We start from the raw sequence: 19,319 nt of genomic DNA, 5'->3' as shown, positions 1-19,319 counted from the left end.
ATTGCGTTATCCCAGTGGTTTGGTGTGTTGATGTAAGTTTAAATTTGTGAAAGCATAAAAATCATCATGTCTATAAGGATTCTCAGTCAGATACAATAGTAAGATATCTAGACGACGTATGTCAAGGCAACTGGATTTGCTTTTTTATTCATATCTGTCTTCTAAAGGTGTTCAGACAGAACAAAAGTGTATGCGAGTAGAAGCAAATTCGCCCGGGATGACTCAAAGTGAGGCGAAGAAGCATCCTGGCGTGTTGAAAATGTTTCAACTCGAGTTTAAAAATTGTGTTTTATGAATCTACTTCATAAACTTGCAGAGAAGAGAGGAAAAAGGTGAGAGACAGGAGGGAAATAAAAGTCCTGAGATCTGTCAGTCGAAGCTGTCACACATGCACTTCACGCAGTGATTGACCAGTTGTGCGTAGCTGAGAAAGTCGGCATCTCTCAAGCTCTCTTTTTTCATTCTTTACACTCCTCTCACAGTACAAACAAGTGGAACACCATGATTCCTTCAAAGAGAGACTGTTTGAAAGCGTGTGGCTTTATCCCCATTTGTACGATCGAATAGGTTTCGTCCCTCTCTATGACCACACGCTTTTTGATCCGCCGTCAAGTGTGGCCAATCGAAACAGGTATAAACACTATTGCCTTAAGATGTGGTTGGATGACACTTTATACAAACTAATTTCTTTCAAGCACACCCTGGCCTTAGTACTTCTAGATGTAAAAATCAACAGTATTGCAGTTGCACATTACAGAGTTGTTGGTGGACCGAAAACTCTTCATTTCATAACTAAAAGGGTAAATACCAGTGTTAATCCAATAATTGTAGTTTTGACAAGCTAGAAAAACCTCTGAAACAACTTTTTGACCACCATGGAGCCCATTGATACCCACATAAATGAAATTCTATTAGGGGTATTGTCAGTGATAAGTGGTTGACCCTGATCAGCTGGGTGACAAGCTCCCAACTCAACACACCTGCATATTAATAGAGTTCCTGACCTGCAGCTGCAATACTTCCCTTAACTGAACTCTAGACAGGACAGGGTAAGTTCTGTCAGAGAGAATCACAAGTGTTCAAGCCCCTATCTGCCTCTTTTTTTAATTTCCTTTATTTCCCTCGCTATCCTGCTGCTGCCTTTTATTCTGCTTGCCTGCCTCCCCATCCAGGATCAGGTGGTTAATGCTCTCATTGTCTGCTTTTTTTTTTAGAGATGTGCACCATCTTTCCCCATCTGATACAGGAATACAGGAAACTGTAGAGTATTGACAGGGTGGTAATTTTAATTTGGTCACTTGATACTGTATGTCACCAGGTGTCATGGGAGGAGTTGTCAAAAACAAAGCTTTGTCACATTAGAATACCATGAGGATCCTTTTCTGTATCCAATTATTCATATTTGTAAGCGTATTTCTAAACATTTTCATGGAAAATTTATTCAGGATTGGTGTCATCTGCATTGAAAAAATATTATGTTGAAAAAATATGATATTGATATCATATAATATATATGATATTAACACCCACTCACATTTTGTCTGTTTCTTAGACTCAAAAGGCTGTTGGAGCAGGAGAAGGCCTACCAGGCTCGTAAGGACAAGGACCACAGCAGGAGGCTGGAGAAGGTCAGAGCAGAGCTGGTTAAGCTCAAGTCCTTTGCCCTGATGTTGGTAGACGAGCGGCAGCTGCATATTGAGCAGATCGACCAACAGAGCCAGAAGGTCCAGGACCTGACTCAGAAGCTGCAGGAGAAAGAGCAGCGTTTGGCGGTGGTCACCGACACTGCCAAGGAGGACGGCCAGAAGGTCCTCAAGCTGGAGGCCGAGCTGGAGCATAGAGCGGCCAAGTTTGCACAGGAACATGAGGAGATGACCGCCAAACTAGCCAACGAAGAGTCCCAAAGCCGGCAGCTTAGGCTGAAGCTGGCTGGATTGGCACACAAGATTGAAGAGCTGGAGGAGAGCAACAAGGTGCTGCATAAATCAGAGGAGGACCTGCAGAAGCTGAGGGAGAAAATCAGCAAAGGGGAGTGTGGGGATTCATCTCTCATGACCGAGCTTGAGAATCTGCGGAAGAGAGTGCTGGAGATGGAGGGCAAGGATGAGGAGATAACCAAAACAGAGACTCAGTGCAGGGAGCTGAGGAAAAAGCTGCAGAATGAGGAGAACCACAGCAAGGAGCTGAGGTTGGAGGTGGACAAGCTGCAGAACAGAATGGTTGAACTGGAAAAACTGGAGGGGGCTTTCAATAGGAGCAAAACGGAGTGCTCTCAGCTTCATACAAACCTGGAAAAAGAGAAACGTGTTGTGAAGGATCTGGCCGGTGAGCTGGAGACGGTGAAAACCCGGTTGAAAGAACTAGAGTGCTCAGAGTCAAAGTTTGAAAAGGCAGAAATGGTCCTCAAAGACGATCTTATGAAGTTGAAGTCCTTTACAGTTATACTGGTAGATGAAAGAAAAAACATGGCAGAGAGACTTAAACAGGAAGAACAGAAAAGTGATGATTTAAGTAAGGTGTTCAAAGCAGAGCAGGGCAAGGTTACGGAGGTCACAGAGAAGCTGATTGAGGAGAGCAAAAAACTTCTCAAATTCAAATCAGAAATGGAGATCAAAGTGACAACTCTCATTAAAGAGAAAGATGAGTTAAAAACTAAACTTGCAAGTGAAGAGGAAAAGTGTAGAGGGCTGAATACCAAGCTAAGTGGTATGAAAATAAGAATGGATGGACTTGAGGAGACAGAGAGGGAAATGCAGAAAAAGTGGGCCAACAAGGACAAAAACAGAAATCCAGACGAAGACAACAAAGTAAAAGAGCTCACGCTAGAAATTGAAAGACTTAAGAGCAGGCTCAAACAACTTGAGGTGGTAGAAGGAGATTTAATGAAAACGGAGGATGAGTATGATCTACTAGAGAAGAAATTCAGAACAGAGCAGGACAAAGCAAATGCCCTTTCTAAGCTAGTGGAAGAAATGAAAAGTCAGATTGCCAGAAACAAAGCCATAGAGAAAGGTGAGGTCATGAGTCCTGAGGCTGAGCTTAGAATTCGCTGCAAGATGGAGGAGGCTAAAACCAGAGAGCTGCAGGTGGACGTCCAGGCCCTGAAGGAGAAAATCCATGAACTGATGAACAAGGAGGACCAGCTCTCCCAGCTGCAGGTGGATTATTCTGTCCTCCAGCAGAGGTTCAAGGAAGAGGAAGAGAGGAAGAAAAGCATGAGCCAGGAAGTAGTCAACCTTACCAAGGAGCTCGAAGCCACCAAGCGCTACAGTCGCGCCTTGAGGCCCAGTATGAATGGTAGGATGATGGTCAATGTCCCGGTTACCTCCACAGCAGTGCAGACAGATGTGATGGCCAGTGAGCCTGCTGAGGACGAGACAGCGGCAGGCTTTATCCGGAAGTCAGTCCTCGAGGAAAACCACTTAATGAGCAACCTCAGACAACGGGGTCTTAAAAAGCCAACAGTTCTTGAACGATACCCTCCAGCATCAGCAGAACTCGGGGCAGGAAAATCCTGGATACCCTGGATGAAAAAGAAGGAGGCCATCACACTCACTCAGACCACACCTGAGAGGTCTATTGGGACATCCTTGCTCCATCCACCTGAGATGACCATGTCCCAAAAGCCAGGCCAGCCACTGCACATCCGAGTGACCCCAGATCACGAGAACAGCACTGCCACCTTGGAGATCACCAGCCCTCGAGCAGAGGATTTCTTCTCCAGCACCACCATCATCCCAACTCTCGGCCTTCAGAAGCCTCGCATCACAATCGTCCCTAAGCCCACAACCGTGACCTCAAAGAGCAAAGCCTGTGAGCTGACGGAAGGTCTTGATCGAGCCAAATCTCCGGTCACGATAACCACCATCTCCAGGGCCAAGAGTGTGGACAAGACCAGTGGCTGCAGTTCTGACAGCCTTCAGTCGCCGGTGTCCATCATCACAGTCAGCACCACTCCTGTGGCTGAAGCATGTGCTTCATCTGAACACCACAATATTACTTCAGGCCGCACGGTGATCAAGGTAACCCCAGAGAAGCAACCTGGGCCAGCACCGTACAGGAAATACAATGGCAAAAGCAACATCATCACAACAGAGGACAACAAGATCCACATCCACTTGGGTCCACAGTTTAAGAGGCCTTCTGAGGGCTGCAGTAGTTCAGTGTTGACGCTCAGAAGCTCAGAAAGCAGCAAGGAAATGTCAACAGGGACGGTGCTCCGCTCCCCACACCAACCCTCAATGGGGAAGACGGCTCCGAGCAAAATGACAAGCAGCATAACAATCACACCCATCACCTCGGCATCCGCCAGGCCGACACAGTCAGTGGTGAGAGCTTTGGAGGTCATTATGTTTAATGTCCTTCATCTTTCTGTCTTTCCTGTGACTTTCTTGTCTTGTGACTCCACAAGCATACAGGCATAGATGAACACAAAAATATCTGAATCACGTGTAATCTTTTACGTTGCAGTTGCTTCTGAAATGTTTCAAAATGAAATCAGGTGGTGTGTGCTCCCTAGATAGCTCTCTCTCCAGGTATAAAACTGTGAATTCATAAACATATGATCTCACTGGTATGAACTAACACTGGAATGATCTGACATCCCAGAGAGGCCTTTCAAGGGTCTCGTTCAGACAAACACTGACAAATTCACTCCTTTTAACCAAACACCAAGTGGATGTTACACTTTTGCACTCTAAGAACTTAAATTTAGAGATAAGCAGCCTTGTTCAGACTCTCATATAATTACCCAACCTGATGTCAAGAGGGCCAGCCAGTTAACCCTCACGCACTCGTGTAAATGGACCCAGTAAGCATTGATTTGATGATTTGCAGGTCACCAAATCAAAGGTGTCCAGCCCTGATTCAGGACCATCAGATACGTAGTACAGTGATCCTGGAACAGGGCTAACCAAAACTATGCTTACTGGGGAGCTCACCTTTTCCTTATGTGCAATTCCTGTTAAACATAACAGTGATAAATACGTTACAGTTACATAAGAACAGTTAACAACAGATCAACTCTGTGTTTTTGCGTGTCTATGATCCAAATCCTTTCCTGTGTCTTACATTGTTTTGTTGTTTATTTTCCAGCCCAGTTCGGATGTGCAGTCAGCTCGGAGCGCGTCCACACGGATCCCTGTGTCAAAAGGTATGAAACCGAGCAGCAAGGCAGTTCTGGGCGTGTCAACAGTGACGAGGTTAGAGTCGCGGGCCGAGAGCCAGTCAATGAGAATCGAGCTGAGGAAGTCGACAGTTTGCGGCTCGGCCTCCGCAGCAGGAGGCAAGAGCTGAGGGCTAAACACGCTGCCGTGGCAACGACTCAACGTCTCATGATTGAGTTTGTCGCCGAATCTGCTGCCAAATATGAGTTGCAGGCCACATCATGAGACTGTGTGTGTGATGTCGCCTTACACAACAGCTTAGCTTTCCAAAACCTATTTTATTTCATTCAGATCGTTTTCAGGAAAGAGTTTATGAAATTTCAGGGGCAGATTTTTAAGGTTTTATGTTATTTTTAATTTCCACCTGTTTGTTCTTCACGAAGCATCTCTTTGCATGTCTCTTTTGCATTTGAGTGCATTTTGATTAACTTCATCTTGGTTATATTTGGCAGTAGCTCTAGACTTGTTCTCATCATTTACATTTTTCATAGCATGTGTTTATTTTACCACTGCTTTTGGAGGTTTCCAGTCACTGAAGCACTGTGAATTGTTTGTGACAGTATGAATTGTCATCATTTGTGACAGGCACCAAAATAAAAACTATTTATCTCTGAACCAAGTGTAGCATTGCTTCATAGTATTCATTTGTTCATGGTGTGTGTGAGCTTTGTGTGACTTTAAAAGCGGGTGAGAATCAACCAGGAAACCTCCATAATATTAACCCATGCTGCTAAACGAAACACAACTCAGAAGCCATGAAAACTAATTTTCATATTCATGTACGTTTCATGTGATGTTTCCGTAGCCTGTGTGAAAATGATTGTACATGCCTTGGACGTAGAAAAAGGTATATTAAACTCAAAACAAAGTGTCAGGCATTTAGTTCGTAGGCAACATAAATCTTATTGTTAGGTAATGACAGAAATTCAAGGTTCTGTACTCAGGCCATTTTAAACGGACATTTCACACAAATGACAAAAACAACAACATATTTTTAGGGTAGAAAGTAGTTCCAATGAAAAAGGTTGTCAGTGAGTAGTGTGGATTATCCTGGGAAGAGGTTTTCAAACTGTGAGAGTTGAAGGGGGAGTGCGGAGGGAGAGATGTGAGGTATGAGCCGCAATTTGCGCTCCTTCTTGGAGTCATAACACAGTCAAATCTGAACACACATAGATGATACATGTATTTTTATATATAGTGTGACTTACACATCCCGAAGATATCATTATCTGCAATGTCCATCGCAAATAAACATTTATAAATCCGCTTAGAAATCATAGAACAAAGACGCCCCTTATAACTCCAGAACTTGCCTGAAAATCAGCACGTTTTTAGGTTTTCTTCAGTATCAGAGTAATCCAGTGATAGATGTCTGTACATTCATGGGTACATTGCAAACAGGATCTGCTAATAGCTAATTCGGCATGTGCTAATTTGCCAAAATGTAAACAAATATAGGCCAAAAAATGGTGCACAAGTTGGACTTTTGGAGACTCCATGGCCCTCAGTGTCAGACGGGGACATTTTCCTGGAAAAAGATGTTGCTGTTTTTTTAAATGTGATTGTTAATGTTGTCAGTGGAAGCGGAAATCACAGAGATGAACATCTGCTGGCTTAGTGGTTAATACACACTCCATATAACTGCAAAGTCCCTGATTTGATTCCAGCTTGGGACCTTTGATGCATCTTCCTTTTCATCCATATTCTGTTTATATCTGCACTGCACTGTAAGCTGTCCAGCGAAGGCAAAATTAAAAACAAATCTCAGAGACAGATATGTCAAACCCTTGACAAATAAAACCAAAACCATCAGCATGGAGAGATAATTATTACATTTAAAACATTTCTATACATTTAAACAGATTTACAAGGTTGCAAACAAACAACATACTACCAGAGAATCAGAGAGTAGTTGTGTATTTTGGTAATTTGCCAGGAAATATGCCAATAGATGCAGATGTGATTTCATTTGACCTTCTGGACATTGTTGCTCATTTAGGTTGTCCCCAAAAAAATTCTTAATGTGCTAATATAATTTTATAGTGAAGGTTTGAAAGAGGAAGAGTATGATGGTCTTCTTCCAGGTTTACATAAAGATCAAATTTCTGCAAATGGCATGTTAAAGATGCAGACGAACTCTGCAGACTCACTAACCCATCAGGAAGATTGCTCTATTCACTATTAATGTCAAATTTCTGTGGTTGCAATGCATTTTACTGTATATCATATTTGACCTTTTTAGCATTACATAGGAGACTCAGTAAGCTTCTAGCTCCCTCCCATGGACAAGTACAAAAACACAAAATGACTAAGGATTCTCTTAACGTCAGGAAGAAACTGATACCATTTAGAAATCTGACATCTCTAAACGTATAAATCAGATTAATGCCACAGTAGTGGCCTCACACATCCTGTAGTATTTGCATCTGCAATATCGGATTAAACACAAATCAATAAACCTCAATTATCTGCAGGCTATCATGTTTTCTAAGAGGAGACCGGGGACCAAAACAAAGGATTTGATCTCAACAAACTTTGCTGCCTTAATCAGTTTCTAATAACCAAACAGCCAGGAGAATGAGGGAGTGGGAAATACTGCTGATGTAGGGAAACAAGGGGGCGAGAGCGGGATATTAAACAATACAGTGAGGACTGAGAGATGGTAATAGAGTCTGTAAGAAGCATCTGGTAAACGGGAGGGTAAACGCTGATTCATAACCCGAGGCTGCTGCAGAGAGATTTAGGTGGATCAAATGGTCTTCCTGGGAACATCAGAGGCTGAGCAGGATTATTAAAATCACATCTGAGCATGATCTTCTTGTCCGCAGTCATGCCATGCCCTTTTCCTCTGAGAAAACTGTTCAGAAACCAGGTGTAGGACTCTCTTGCTGCAGTACAACTTTGTCAACATCTTTGAGCAGGGCTGGGTGATAAACTGAATATCAATATCATGATATGAGACTAAGGCTGCAACTGATGATTATTTTCATTATCAAGTCATCTGATGATTATTTTTTACAAATTAATTAATTTATCATTTAGTCTATAAAATGTCAGAAAACAGTGTCACAATTTCCCAGAGCCAGATTTCTTACAGCTCCACTAACAACCATTTGGCTGCTGATTTGTATTACTTTGTTTTAGTATTGCTAACTGCGGATTTGTGACAAAACTCCACTAATCAATATCTTCATATGCAAAATGAATCAAATTACTCTTTGTAAATGGAAAGTTGTCGCTGACAGGGACAAACCCACAGAGAATTTTCATTAACTCTGCAGCTCTACTGAACTTTTTAGCCTCTTTTAGCTTCTGATAAACCCACTGTACACTTCCTGCTTAGCATCAAATGGCAGAAAGACAAAGTTAGCAACTAGCCGGTGAAGAAAGTGGAACATCTAGCAGCTAAAGAGACAGATATTTTTCTCAGGACTTGGTGGAGACCAAACCAGAGCTAAAAGGAATATTTTACTTACATTCATCAGGTGGACACAAACATGACTCAAAAGGATCATGTTGCTCTGAGTCTGCTGGATGTGGAAGTAAGCAACTGTTTGCTAACATGTTAGCCATAACAACTCGATAAGGTGATAATATGTCAGGGCTGTAGGTTTTTTCAGTTTGTTGTGGAGTTCTGCCCCCTAGTGGCCAAAAAAAATTATTAATGTAGTTGTAAGTGTTGATTGGAAAATTATTTGTCAACTTAATGTGCTAAAATAGTGTCTCAAGCTAGCTAAGATGTTAGCTAGGAAGAAAATGAATGCGATTGTTGAGAAAAATTAGACAGGTGGCCTTCAAGGACACACATCTGTTGTAATTTTCCACCACAGGTCCGCTGATGGACACCGCCTCAGCAAACAGCCGACGCTGAGCTGAGATCTGTGATGTCATGAGAGGAAATCTGAAGGTATCTGATGGCAGACTTTCCTCTCTAATAAGACTCCTGGTTAAAACTCCAGGACAAACGGCGAAGCACCTTTTTACTATTAGCCCCCCCCCGGCCCTTACAGCAACAATACAGTTCCTTCACATCTTGTTAATAAGACACAATACAAACAAGGCTGCAGTTTGAAATGAATGAATCAACAGCTTTCATACAGAATATTATCTATGTACATTTGGAATACGGTCACAATCTGAAGCCTATTCACCAGATAATTTTGAGCCATATCTTCCTGTGTTTACAAACAAAACACATGAGTACATGAACAAATTTCAGATGTATACAGGAAGCTGAACCAACACCTGGATTGCCATCTGCACTGGATACAAGCAGGACAGAGATAACACTTCACACTGAACTTCATCAGGTTAGTTGGAGACCAGTAGGCAGCACTCCACGTGAATCAAAGTGACTTGAAAACTGTGCGTTTGTATGAACGTCACATTGGATGATATCAGATTTATTTTCATATATGAATTTGGCACAAAACTGATCTGAAAATAATAATGTTTTCCATGTGCTTTTTTCCAGGTTACAAGCAAATAAATAATAGGTAATAGTTATATCTCATCTGTTCCCTAGAAGGGCAAATACAAATCTGAATGGGTTCACTTTTACCTGGCAGTGAGAACGTAGCCAATAGTAATAGCTTTTGTTCTGTTTGAGGTATCTTAATGTTGAAATTAATTACGTTATTCTGGCATTGAAATATTAAAATGTTGAGCCTGTGTTTTGTTTAAGTTTGGTCATCTGGTCCTGGACAGACAGTTTGTCATACAGTGGAAATGTGGTTTTACGCTGGATTTAAAAATTGCTTTTGAAAGTGTACGGAAAGTAACAAAGGTAAATCAATGGCATGTTTGTTTAAAGTGTATTTGATGGTATAATAAACATAAGAATACATTATTTGTGTTGATCAAAACATACACACACACAGTGCTTGGGAGTTTTGTTTTCGTCTTTGTTTTCCACTTTAAAGAAAGCACTTTTGCTTTTTTTCCATTTATATGTGGTTTAAATACACATGATACACCTTGTTTTAATTCACTGTTATTATTTTCTGACTATTGGGACACTTTAATCACGCAGACATGATCATGCAAAATTAATAACCTCTTCAGGCACCGAATAAATGATGGCCATATGTAGTTTGAACTGTCCAACAGTGGATTTGTCTGATACCTAATAAACTTCTCTCAACACTGGAATTAAAGACTACTTTAGCAGTTTTTGTGAATCATTGTTTCATCCTGTTCAGCTCATTCGAGACAGAGACTAGATACTAAGCACATTCTTCATCCTTTTAATTTCCAGTGGTTTTTGTGTAATTACAGTGCTGGGAACTTGTCTCCTGATTTCAGATTAACTTGATGCCTTTATTTGTTTTGACAGAAACTCTTAATTCCAAGATCACAAATGTAAAATACTTGTTATGTATCATTCCAGTTGGAAATATATATATAAAAAATGACCCTGGAAAAGTACTGTGTCAGTTGTAGGTAGTAGCAACCAATCAATGCATCATGGTGGAATTTATCAACAAGAAATATATGTGTGACAACAAAGTTTAACGCAGATTGAAAATATGTAGCTGTTTAAACCTGTATTCTCAATTATCGGCACGGTGTACGTGTCCTCTACATATCCCGAACATTATCTTTGCTGGATCATTGGTTGTAATAATAACTTCCGATATTCCCGACTGAACCTGAAGGCAGCTGCAACCTGCACCGTCGTAATTAAATTAGTGACGTCATCGCGTGTTGCGTTCATTTGCGTTGTTTGTAAACTTCTTCGGGAGCGGACGTTGCTAGGTTTTTAGCTAGCCGTTTTTTGATTAAAGTAATGGATTAAATCGCCTAATAACCAAATACAAATGGCAACATAATTTGGTAGTTTAAGTCGTTAGTTGTCACATGTCAGCGCGCCAGTGGGGCGTTTAATCTAGTGTGTTTTCACGTTGGTGACAGCGGGGTGCTAACGGTGTTAGCTGGCAAACGTTAGCAACAACTTCGTAATTTCGATCAACAATCATGATGGCGTCTGGTTACAACGCCAAAGACGAGGATGGACATATCACCGTGTCCGGGCCTGGTGGCGGGACCCTGCCGAGCAGGAAGCCCGAAAACACTGCGTTTAAACAACAGAGACTGCCCGCTTGGCAGCCCATCCTCACCGCGGGCACCGTGCTCCCTGCCTTCTTCATCATCGGACTCATATTCATCCCCATCGGCATCGGCTTGTATGTAACGTCCAACAACATCAAGGAGTTTGAGGTAACATAACGTCAGGACAGGGACAGTATGACACCTGGGTTTACCATGTAACGTTAACAGTAGTTATTCTACACAATGACACAGCGACTCAATATAACGTTAATATTCCTTATGGAGCGGGCTTGTACAGTCAGACCACGCACGCCAAATTCAATCCAAAAAAATGTGCAATTTATTCTGACCTTGCATATCGGGAAATTTCCATGTCTCTTGTAACGTAGCGCACATTTTCTGAATCGTTACGTCCCACCGGTTAATTCGGCAAATATGTGACCGAAAATCACTTTCACTTCAATAAAATCAACATCTAGCTAAATAACATTATTTTGTCACTTTGCTATTCCCATAGTCTTCCTCCAAAATACGTCACTATCGTGTGAAGCATGTTTAGCTTTAATAGACATTGAAATCTACATAGAATAGTGTATGGCTGGTCAGTGATTTGCCGACTTTACCACGACAGTGTCTGGTATCAAAAGAAACACTAAAATGGACGATTTCTGAACGGAGTTTGGCGTGATGCTCTTTAACAGGACAGAACTGTTCATGGGAATATAAAAATAAGCTGTACTGTTGGCAATAACACGACTTTTCATCTCATTACTTATTGCTGGCAGCGTTGCCTATTTATATTGCCTTAATAGCTGTCATATCATCTTTTTTATTTAACTCAATAATATTGATCACTTGTCCTTACCACACAAGTACATAATATAATAATAAGTGTGTCAGACAACTAGTCATGTCTGTGACCTTGTTACAGAGTGACTATTATACATTATCGCATTTTCAAAAAACATCTTAAAAATGTATTTTCTTTGTCTTTTTCTTGATCTGCTAACTAGATTTTGTGGTTTGACCTTTCACCATAGTGTAAAGCACATTAGCTACTGCTTTGAATAGTGCTATATAGATTAAGTGTGCTTGCTTGCTCACAGGTTGATTACACAGGAGTTGACATGTTCAGTCCCTGCTTCAACTGCTCCCAGAACTTCAGCTGGAACAGCACAAGGCCTTGCACCTGCACAATACCCTTCTACCTGGAGCAGCCATATGAAGTGAGAAAAATGTTGTTGCACACAAACGTCAGAGTACTTTCCGTAAATATTCACACAGCCAGTTTGAACAATTTGTCTTTTCTACTTAATCAACAGAGCAACGTGTTCATGTATTACGGCCTCTCCAACTTCTACCAAAATCACCGCCGCTACGTCAAGTCAAGAGATGACAGCCAGCTGAATGGAGACATTAATTCCCTCATGGTATGGCTTGCTTCAATAAGACGTCTCCAATAACACATGACTGAGATCACAGAGTGCCAATGAGAATGCATTATCACACTGTTAAAGCTGCACCGGGCAACTCTGCATGAGAACACAAGATTTCGACTTCAGAAGCCATAAATCCTGAGACTATTCATTAGTTAAACGCCAGTGCACAGAGAACACTGTTGCTAAGCAATCTGTCAGTCTGATACTCTTCATTCAAAGGCCCAAAATTGGCTAAAGATTTACTGTCAGTGAGAATAGCTCTCTCTGGAGTCAGTGCTGGTTAGGAGACACGCCTTAATGCAGTAAGAGTGAATTTGATGCATCATATTAAATTAACAAAAATGCATCCGCTGCTTTCACTTGTGCTGCACTGCCAGTCTTTAGTAGTGCATCAAAACACCTTGACATGTCTGTTCCACAAAAAGTCTGAGGGTTTCAATAAGCAGCCAGGCTTGAGCAACAGTTTTTTCAGGACTAACCAAAGAGAAACTGGGTAAAGGTCCAGTGTGGAGGATTTAGTGGCATCTAGTGGTGAAATTGCAGTTTGCAACCATTTGAACACCGCTCGCCTCACCCTCCCCTTCCAAGCGTGTAGGAGAAACTACGGTGGCCGCGAAACTCGCGAAAAACGCAAACGGCCCCGTCTAGAGCCAGTGTTTGGTTTGTCCGTTCTGGGCTACTGTAGAAACATGGCGGTGCAACATGGCGACCTCTGTGGAAGGGGACCCGCTCCCTCTGCAGATACAAACAGCTCATTCTAAGGTAACGAAAACACAACTGTTCTTATTTTCAGGTGATTAAACACTAATGAAAACATACTTATAAATATTAAATTCCATTTCTGCCAATAGCTCCTCCTAAATGTTACACACTGGACCTTTAAGTAAGAATACTGTAATTTGTTTGGGTATCCGCATACATTAGTTACTTTTAATCTCTGCTCTGTTGGAAAGTTGCCATCTTCTGCCGTAAGCATTAACCAAATGAATCTAAAACCTTCGTATTTCTTAAATAAAGAAACAAGCCAGCATGACATTTTGTTTTACAACCCCTGTTGTGTGTTAGGCTGTAAGTTGGGTGTGTTTTTGAACATTTTTGGACAGAAACATGCCTGTTGCAGCTCTAAATGCTGCCAGCATGTGGTGCCGCTAATCATCTCCTTCTCATCCTCATCATTCACAGGAACCCAGTAAGGAGTGTGAGCCATACGCTAAACATGAAAACAAGCCAATCGCACCGTGTGGGGCCATCGCCAACAGCATGTTCAATGGTGAGCCTGCTCCGTTGACCAGACACAAATTATCAATATGATCTAAGGAATTATTTCTAATCAACCTTCTTTCTTTTTACGGCAGACACATTGGAGCTTTTTTACAACGACCCCAACGGCACAAAGGTCCAGATTATTCTGACGACTACAGGTATCGCCTGGTGGACCGACAAGCATGTGAAGTTCAAGAACCCTGGACTCAACAACCCAAACCTCACAGCCGTTTTCCAAGGTATCAGCAGCATCTTTTTTTAGTGCCTGTTGCTAACCTTTCAGCTTAATTTGGATGTTAGCCAGTCAGTGCCGTCTCTCACCAATATGTTGGAGCTGAAGAATTAATTTTCCCTCAATCAGCTTCAGGATGTCTTGTCTGTAAAACTTACAGTACAATATGTCTGCTACCCTTTGCCTTTAAAGAATAAGCCTGGTGATATTCTATATTTTTCTTACTGTCAACAAATCCCATGAAAAGACCCAAACCAACAATGAATTGATTCTACTAAAACATATTGTCTGTGTGTCCAAAGCCTGATATATCTTCTTCCTGTTTATTTTTGAGTTTATTCTGACTCAGACCCACACACACCGTCCTGCTGCCCCAAACACTCACTACAGCACCACATGGGAATTCATCCGCCGCTGGAAATAGTCCCCAACAAATGCACCATTTCCTCCTGTTTGAATAACATTTGTTAAAAACTACAGTGAGCAGCTGTTTTAGGAAATTACTGAGCCTTTTTTATAAATGAAACTATATATTTGTGGGCCGTTTTTAAAGATTTACGTCTTCGGTAGGAACACATGGGCTCGGAGCTGAGAGCCACAGACAGGGTATGGAAGTACTGAGAGACGAACTAACACGTTGTTGGGTTTGGTCTTTTCATGGAATTTGTTGACAATAACAAAAATATAGAATAATGCCAGCCTTATTCTTGAGCCACTAACCCACCAACAAAAATGCCATCAGTCTGGAATTAATGTAACATTTGAAAACTGAAATTTGAAAATAAATAAAAGTGCTTAAATATCTTCCAATGAGCATAAGTTAAGACCACTTCTGCAGGTGGTTTTGTGCTGTTTTCAAAGCAGAGAGCACCAGGGAAAAAAAAGCCTGTGATCACATGACGACCATATGTCAGAATAATAAAAAAAAAAAAATCCCATCCAAGATTTAACATGAAGCTTGAAATGTATTCCCTTTAGGGAGCATCTTCAAAAACGCCGGGGGCTGGAAAAAAAGGTCGGACTGGACCGACGCTGATAAAACAAGGATGCACTTTGATGCTGTTTGTTAGTTGATGTTAGTGTTGACATGGACAAAACTCTCGAGGAAACACTGGAAATTATTCAAGTTCAACTTTAAGCATGCTGAATATATTATTATGGATATTACCTGTCAACATTTGTTTCAGATGAACCTTAATACATACTGACACACTTTTGTTACACACGGGCAGTGCGAGATGCACTACAGATATCAGACCACACACACACACACACACACACACCTACTTTCACTTCATCGTTGATCATTTTTTCCTTCTATTTCAGGTACAACGAAGCCGGTGAACTGGCGCAGGCCTGTCTACGAGCTGGACACTGATCCAAACAACAACGGCTTTATCAACGAGGACTTTATTGTGTGGATGAGAACCGCTGCCCTGCCGACCTTCCGCAAACTCTACCGCATCATCAATAAGTCAAACAACAACATGGTTCCAACTCTGCCCCGAGGAAACTACACTCTGGAGGTCGGCTACAGTATCCTTTTATGTGAGACTCACAACATGATGCTGCGCACACGGCATCCAACTGATGACAGACCCAGGAGAAGTCAAGTTTATAAATGAGAACAGCGAAAACAGAATAAAAAGCTGGTCGGCTAAACGTTAAACTTCTGAATCCAAATTGGGAATAAGACAAAAACTCTGGAAAAAATGAAAAGTAGAAGCTGATGAACAAGTTGATGTTGACAAACTGTCTCCAGTTGTTGGTCCATCAGTAGTGGAGATGATAGGTTTTTAAATCTGGTACAATAATAATAATAATTATAATAAAACTTTATTTATAGAGCACTTATCAAAACAAAGTGCTTCACAACAAGAAAAATAAAATACCACAGTGAATGACGAAATATAAAGAAATAAAACACATAAAATACACAAAAGCAATAAAGTAAACAGTAAAATAAACAGCCAGTTCAGGTAAAATCAGGATCTGCTTTCAGATAAAAATGCGTTTTGAGACGAGACTTAAACGAAGACGCTGACTCAGACAGCCTGATGTCTTCGGGCAGGTTGTTCCAGAGCCTCGGGGCCCTGATGGCCAAAGCTCTGTCCCCCTTAGTTTCCATCCTGGACTCAGGAACAGACAGGAGACCCCTGCCCGAAGATCTCAGACTACGTGAAGGTTCATAAGGGATTACAAGGTCTAAAATATAATCTGGAGCCATGAAGAGCCTTAAAAGTAATCAACAAGATCTTAAAATCAATCCTAAAACCAACAGGGAGCCGATGTAAAGAGGCTAAAACAGGTGTGATGTGGTCGTACTTCTTGGTCCTGGTTTACAGCCGAGCAGCTGAGTCCTGTACAGTCTGCAGGAGTGTTTTGATTAAGATAAGTGAACAGGCTGTTACAATAATCAAGGCGTGAGGAGATAAAAGCATGCACAACAGTTTCTGCATCGCTAAGATTTAAAATAGATCGTATTTACAAAGCATCTATTCTCTTTTTGAGTTTAATGTATTTTGGTCCCTGATATAAAGAAATGTAAACTAAAGAAACCTGTTTACTGTTCCCATCTTTAACCCGTTGAACCCAGATTATCCTGTTCGCAGCTTCGACGGCAGGAAGCGGATGATCCTGAGCACCATCTCCTGGATGGGAGGCAAGAACCCGTTCCTGGGCATCGCGTACATCACCGTGGGCTCAGTCTGCTTCTTCCTGGGCGTCGTCCTGCTGATCATCCACCACAAATGCGGCAACCGCAACAACAGCGCCGACATTTCTAACTGAGACGCCAACCGCCCTCCAGCTCATCTCTACTGCAGTGAACAGTGATCCTGTGACACATCTGTCAGGGTAGACTTTCATCCAGAGGCCAGACTGGTAGATACATTTAAAAATGTAATATCCACATTAACTTCTTCAGCAGTCAAACATGGGTTTTAGGGTTTCAAATCGCTTGACGGTGGCTGATTATTTGCCAAAGTGAATGAAAACGTAGCCAAAAATTTACAGCCACAGTCAACGTTTAACGTTTTGACAGCAGCGTGTCAGACTGATGTGTCACAAGATCAACTGCCTTTAGACTCAGAAAGGTTACTCAGAGTTCCTATTCAGGTGTGGAAAAGTAATGGAGATTTAATAAAGTGAGTTTCATGTCTAAAATAGTTTGGGGATCTGCCAACAACTCTGTAAAATGGCTGCAGTACTTTGCTGGGACACAGAAGCCATGTCCTCTGCGTTGTTTCTGGAAATTTGGAGGTTTTTTGGAGGAGTTTACAGTTACAGTCTGCAGTCAAACACAAATTACACGTTAGTCTTAATACAACACTCTCATGCCATATGTACATTGAAAGAGTAATTGTTCGCTTAAATCATTCCTCCTCTTCATCCTGACTGTGACGCGATACCGTCTGTACAATAATGTATTCTAAAGTTCAGCTGAAGTGAATATTTTCTGGGCAGAAATACCCTGAATTTTCTGCTTCCAGCTTCTCACGTGTGAATATTTGCTGGTTTTCTTTGTCTTCGATGATTTTAAATTGAATATCTTTGGATTTTGGATTGTTGCTCAGACCATACAGTCACCTTGGGCTCTGGGAAGTTGTGATGGACGTTTCTTTTACTCTTTTCTGACATTTATGGACCAAACGATTAATCAAGAAAATGATCCATCAGATTAATCGATAATTAAATTATTCATTAGCTGCCCTAGTTGCCCTTGTTGCTCCACAAAAAGGAATCACTTCACTGCAAAGCAAGGACAGGAGGGATGGTTACAGCAAACAACAACTCTTTCAACATACGTGTAGCATGTGAATAGTGTATTACGACAGACTTGACAAAATCCAAACCTGGCCTTAAAGGCTGATTTTGAATTTCACTGCTTTTAAGCCACAGAAAAAACAAAATGAATAAATGTATTTAATATTTCTCCACCAGAATCATATGCTGGCATTACAGAGAAGACACTGAATTAGCATTTAGCCCGTTAATTTGACCTTCTGGGGTAAAATTCAGTGAACATATCGCCCGATTTCTATCAGCTGCATCATATGAAAGCCCAACTAGAATCCTCAAATCCTGGTTAAAAAAAATAAAAAATCGGGTAACTCTCCGGACCCCTGTAGGATCTCTAAGCTCCATGCTGGTGCAGTTAAGGTGAGCTGGAGTGTTGTTAAGTCCTGAGTTGCATGCTGGTTAGCAGAGATGTTAATGTGATTATCGAGCTGCTCGAGCGGCTCGTCTTTGTGCCTCGTTTCGTCTGTGACATCAGCCCACTTTCAAACTAAAATCATGCTTTTACTGAGTGGTAGTTCTACGTCAGAGGGAACACGAAATCTTTGGAGTTTTGGAGCTGTACAATTTAATGTTTAATTTTTTATATTTATTTTAGAGTTTTAAGAAATGTTTGCATTGGAAAGCCAGTATTTGCACGCCAGAGCTCAGGGGTTTTGAGTCTAAAGTGGGTTTAAAGGTTGCTGCCTTGATTTGTGGAACTAGAAGTCGTGAGTGTGTGAATCTAATCCAGAAAAATATACACTGACACTGGTGTCGTAGCTTAATTCATTGTCGTTTACATGCAATAATAATAGATTACAGCATGATAAAACAGTAACGCGGAATGATTCAATACATGTGATTAAATGTTTGTGTTTGTCACTCAACATTTACACTACTGAGAGTGAATCTAATGCACACAAGTAGTTTTACACCCAAGTCCTGCCGTCTTCTTTAGGAGCTGAGATTACGCATTATTAAAATACATGCTGCATGTGGGAATTTTGCTGGGTAAAAATATATATTTTCTTTTATTACATTTCATCAAGATAAATTGTTACCTGCAACTATGAGAAGCACTAGATTTGGCATTTCTTTTGATACTCCATCTGTGTTGTATTGTTGCTTTAAAAGAATAAATTGGTCATTTAAATTAAAGCAGGTTTCTCTGACTGACTCTTTATCAGCCTGATGTTCAGTATATTATTATATTTTTCCCTAACATGAGACTTTATTGATCCCCAGGGAAAATTCCCATGATACATCAGCACAAAAAACGTGAAATAAATAAAAAACCATAAGAAAATAAAGAAAGGAAATTAGATATGTACCTTTTGTTACTTTAGACCAAATTACTAATACATTTCTTATATATTACGGGGGTAAAAG

General features: G+C 41.1%; 2 protein-coding genes across 12 annotated transcripts in view; both read left to right on the top strand.

The window, feature by feature from the left end:
- The window catches only part of LOC122863118 (filamin-A-interacting protein 1), a 47,885-nt gene extending 37,559 nt beyond the window's left edge, over window positions 1-10,326 (top strand). For 5 of the 10 annotated variants that reach the window (XM_044169255.1, XM_044169259.1, XM_044169256.1 and 2 more), the window contains 2 exons: window positions 1,553-4,328; window positions 5,095-5,780. In XM_044169255.1, the coding sequence (XP_044025190.1) occupies window positions 1,553-4,328; window positions 5,095-5,295 (2,977 nt within the window). In that variant the 3' untranslated portion in view covers window positions 5,296-5,780. Of the gene's footprint in view, window positions 1-1,552; window positions 4,344-4,470; window positions 5,781-8,995 lie in introns of those variants that run through there. The other 5 variants (XR_006374916.1, XR_006374915.1, XM_044169262.1 and 2 more) reach the window with 5 other exon arrangements.
- Window positions 10,327-10,859: 533 nt separating this feature from the next.
- LOC122863116 (cell cycle control protein 50A-like) lies at window positions 10,860-19,088 on the top strand. 2 transcript variants are annotated; one of them, XM_044169252.1, is made up of 7 exons: window positions 10,860-11,384; window positions 12,323-12,442; window positions 12,539-12,646; window positions 13,838-13,925; window positions 14,011-14,157; window positions 15,477-15,686; window positions 16,747-19,088. In XM_044169252.1, the coding sequence occupies exons 1-7, from the start codon at window positions 11,142-11,144 to the stop codon at window positions 16,938-16,940; spliced, it is 1,110 nt and encodes a 369-aa protein (XP_044025187.1). In that variant the 5' UTR covers window positions 10,860-11,141; the 3' UTR covers window positions 16,941-19,088. The 2 variants fall into 2 exon arrangements, with proteins under 2 accessions (XP_044025187.1, XP_044025188.1); XM_044169253.1 differs by lacking the exons at window positions 12,323-12,442; window positions 12,539-12,646 and having other exon boundaries at window positions 10,875-11,384.
- The last annotated feature ends 231 nt before the right edge of the window (window positions 19,089-19,319 follow it).

Source organism: Siniperca chuatsi, linkage group LG16 (assembly GCF_020085105.1).
Source record: "Siniperca chuatsi isolate FFG_IHB_CAS linkage group LG16, ASM2008510v1, whole genome shotgun sequence".
NCBI lineage: Eukaryota > Metazoa > Chordata > Actinopteri > Centrarchiformes > Sinipercidae > Siniperca > Siniperca chuatsi.
This window is presented reverse-complemented; position numbering and strand designations above follow the sequence as displayed.

Coding starts and splice junctions, on each gene's coding strand:
- LOC122863116 (XM_044169252.1), top strand. CDS start 11,142: ATGATGGCGTCTGGTTACAACGCCAAAGACGAGGATGGACATATCACC. Junction 13,926..14,010: donor CGCCAACAGCATGTTCAATG/GTGAGCCTGCTC, acceptor TTTTTACGGCAG/ACACATTGGAGCTTTTTTAC. Junction 14,158..15,476: donor CCTCACAGCCGTTTTCCAAG/GTATCAGCAGCA, acceptor CTTCTATTTCAG/GTACAACGAAGCCGGTGAAC.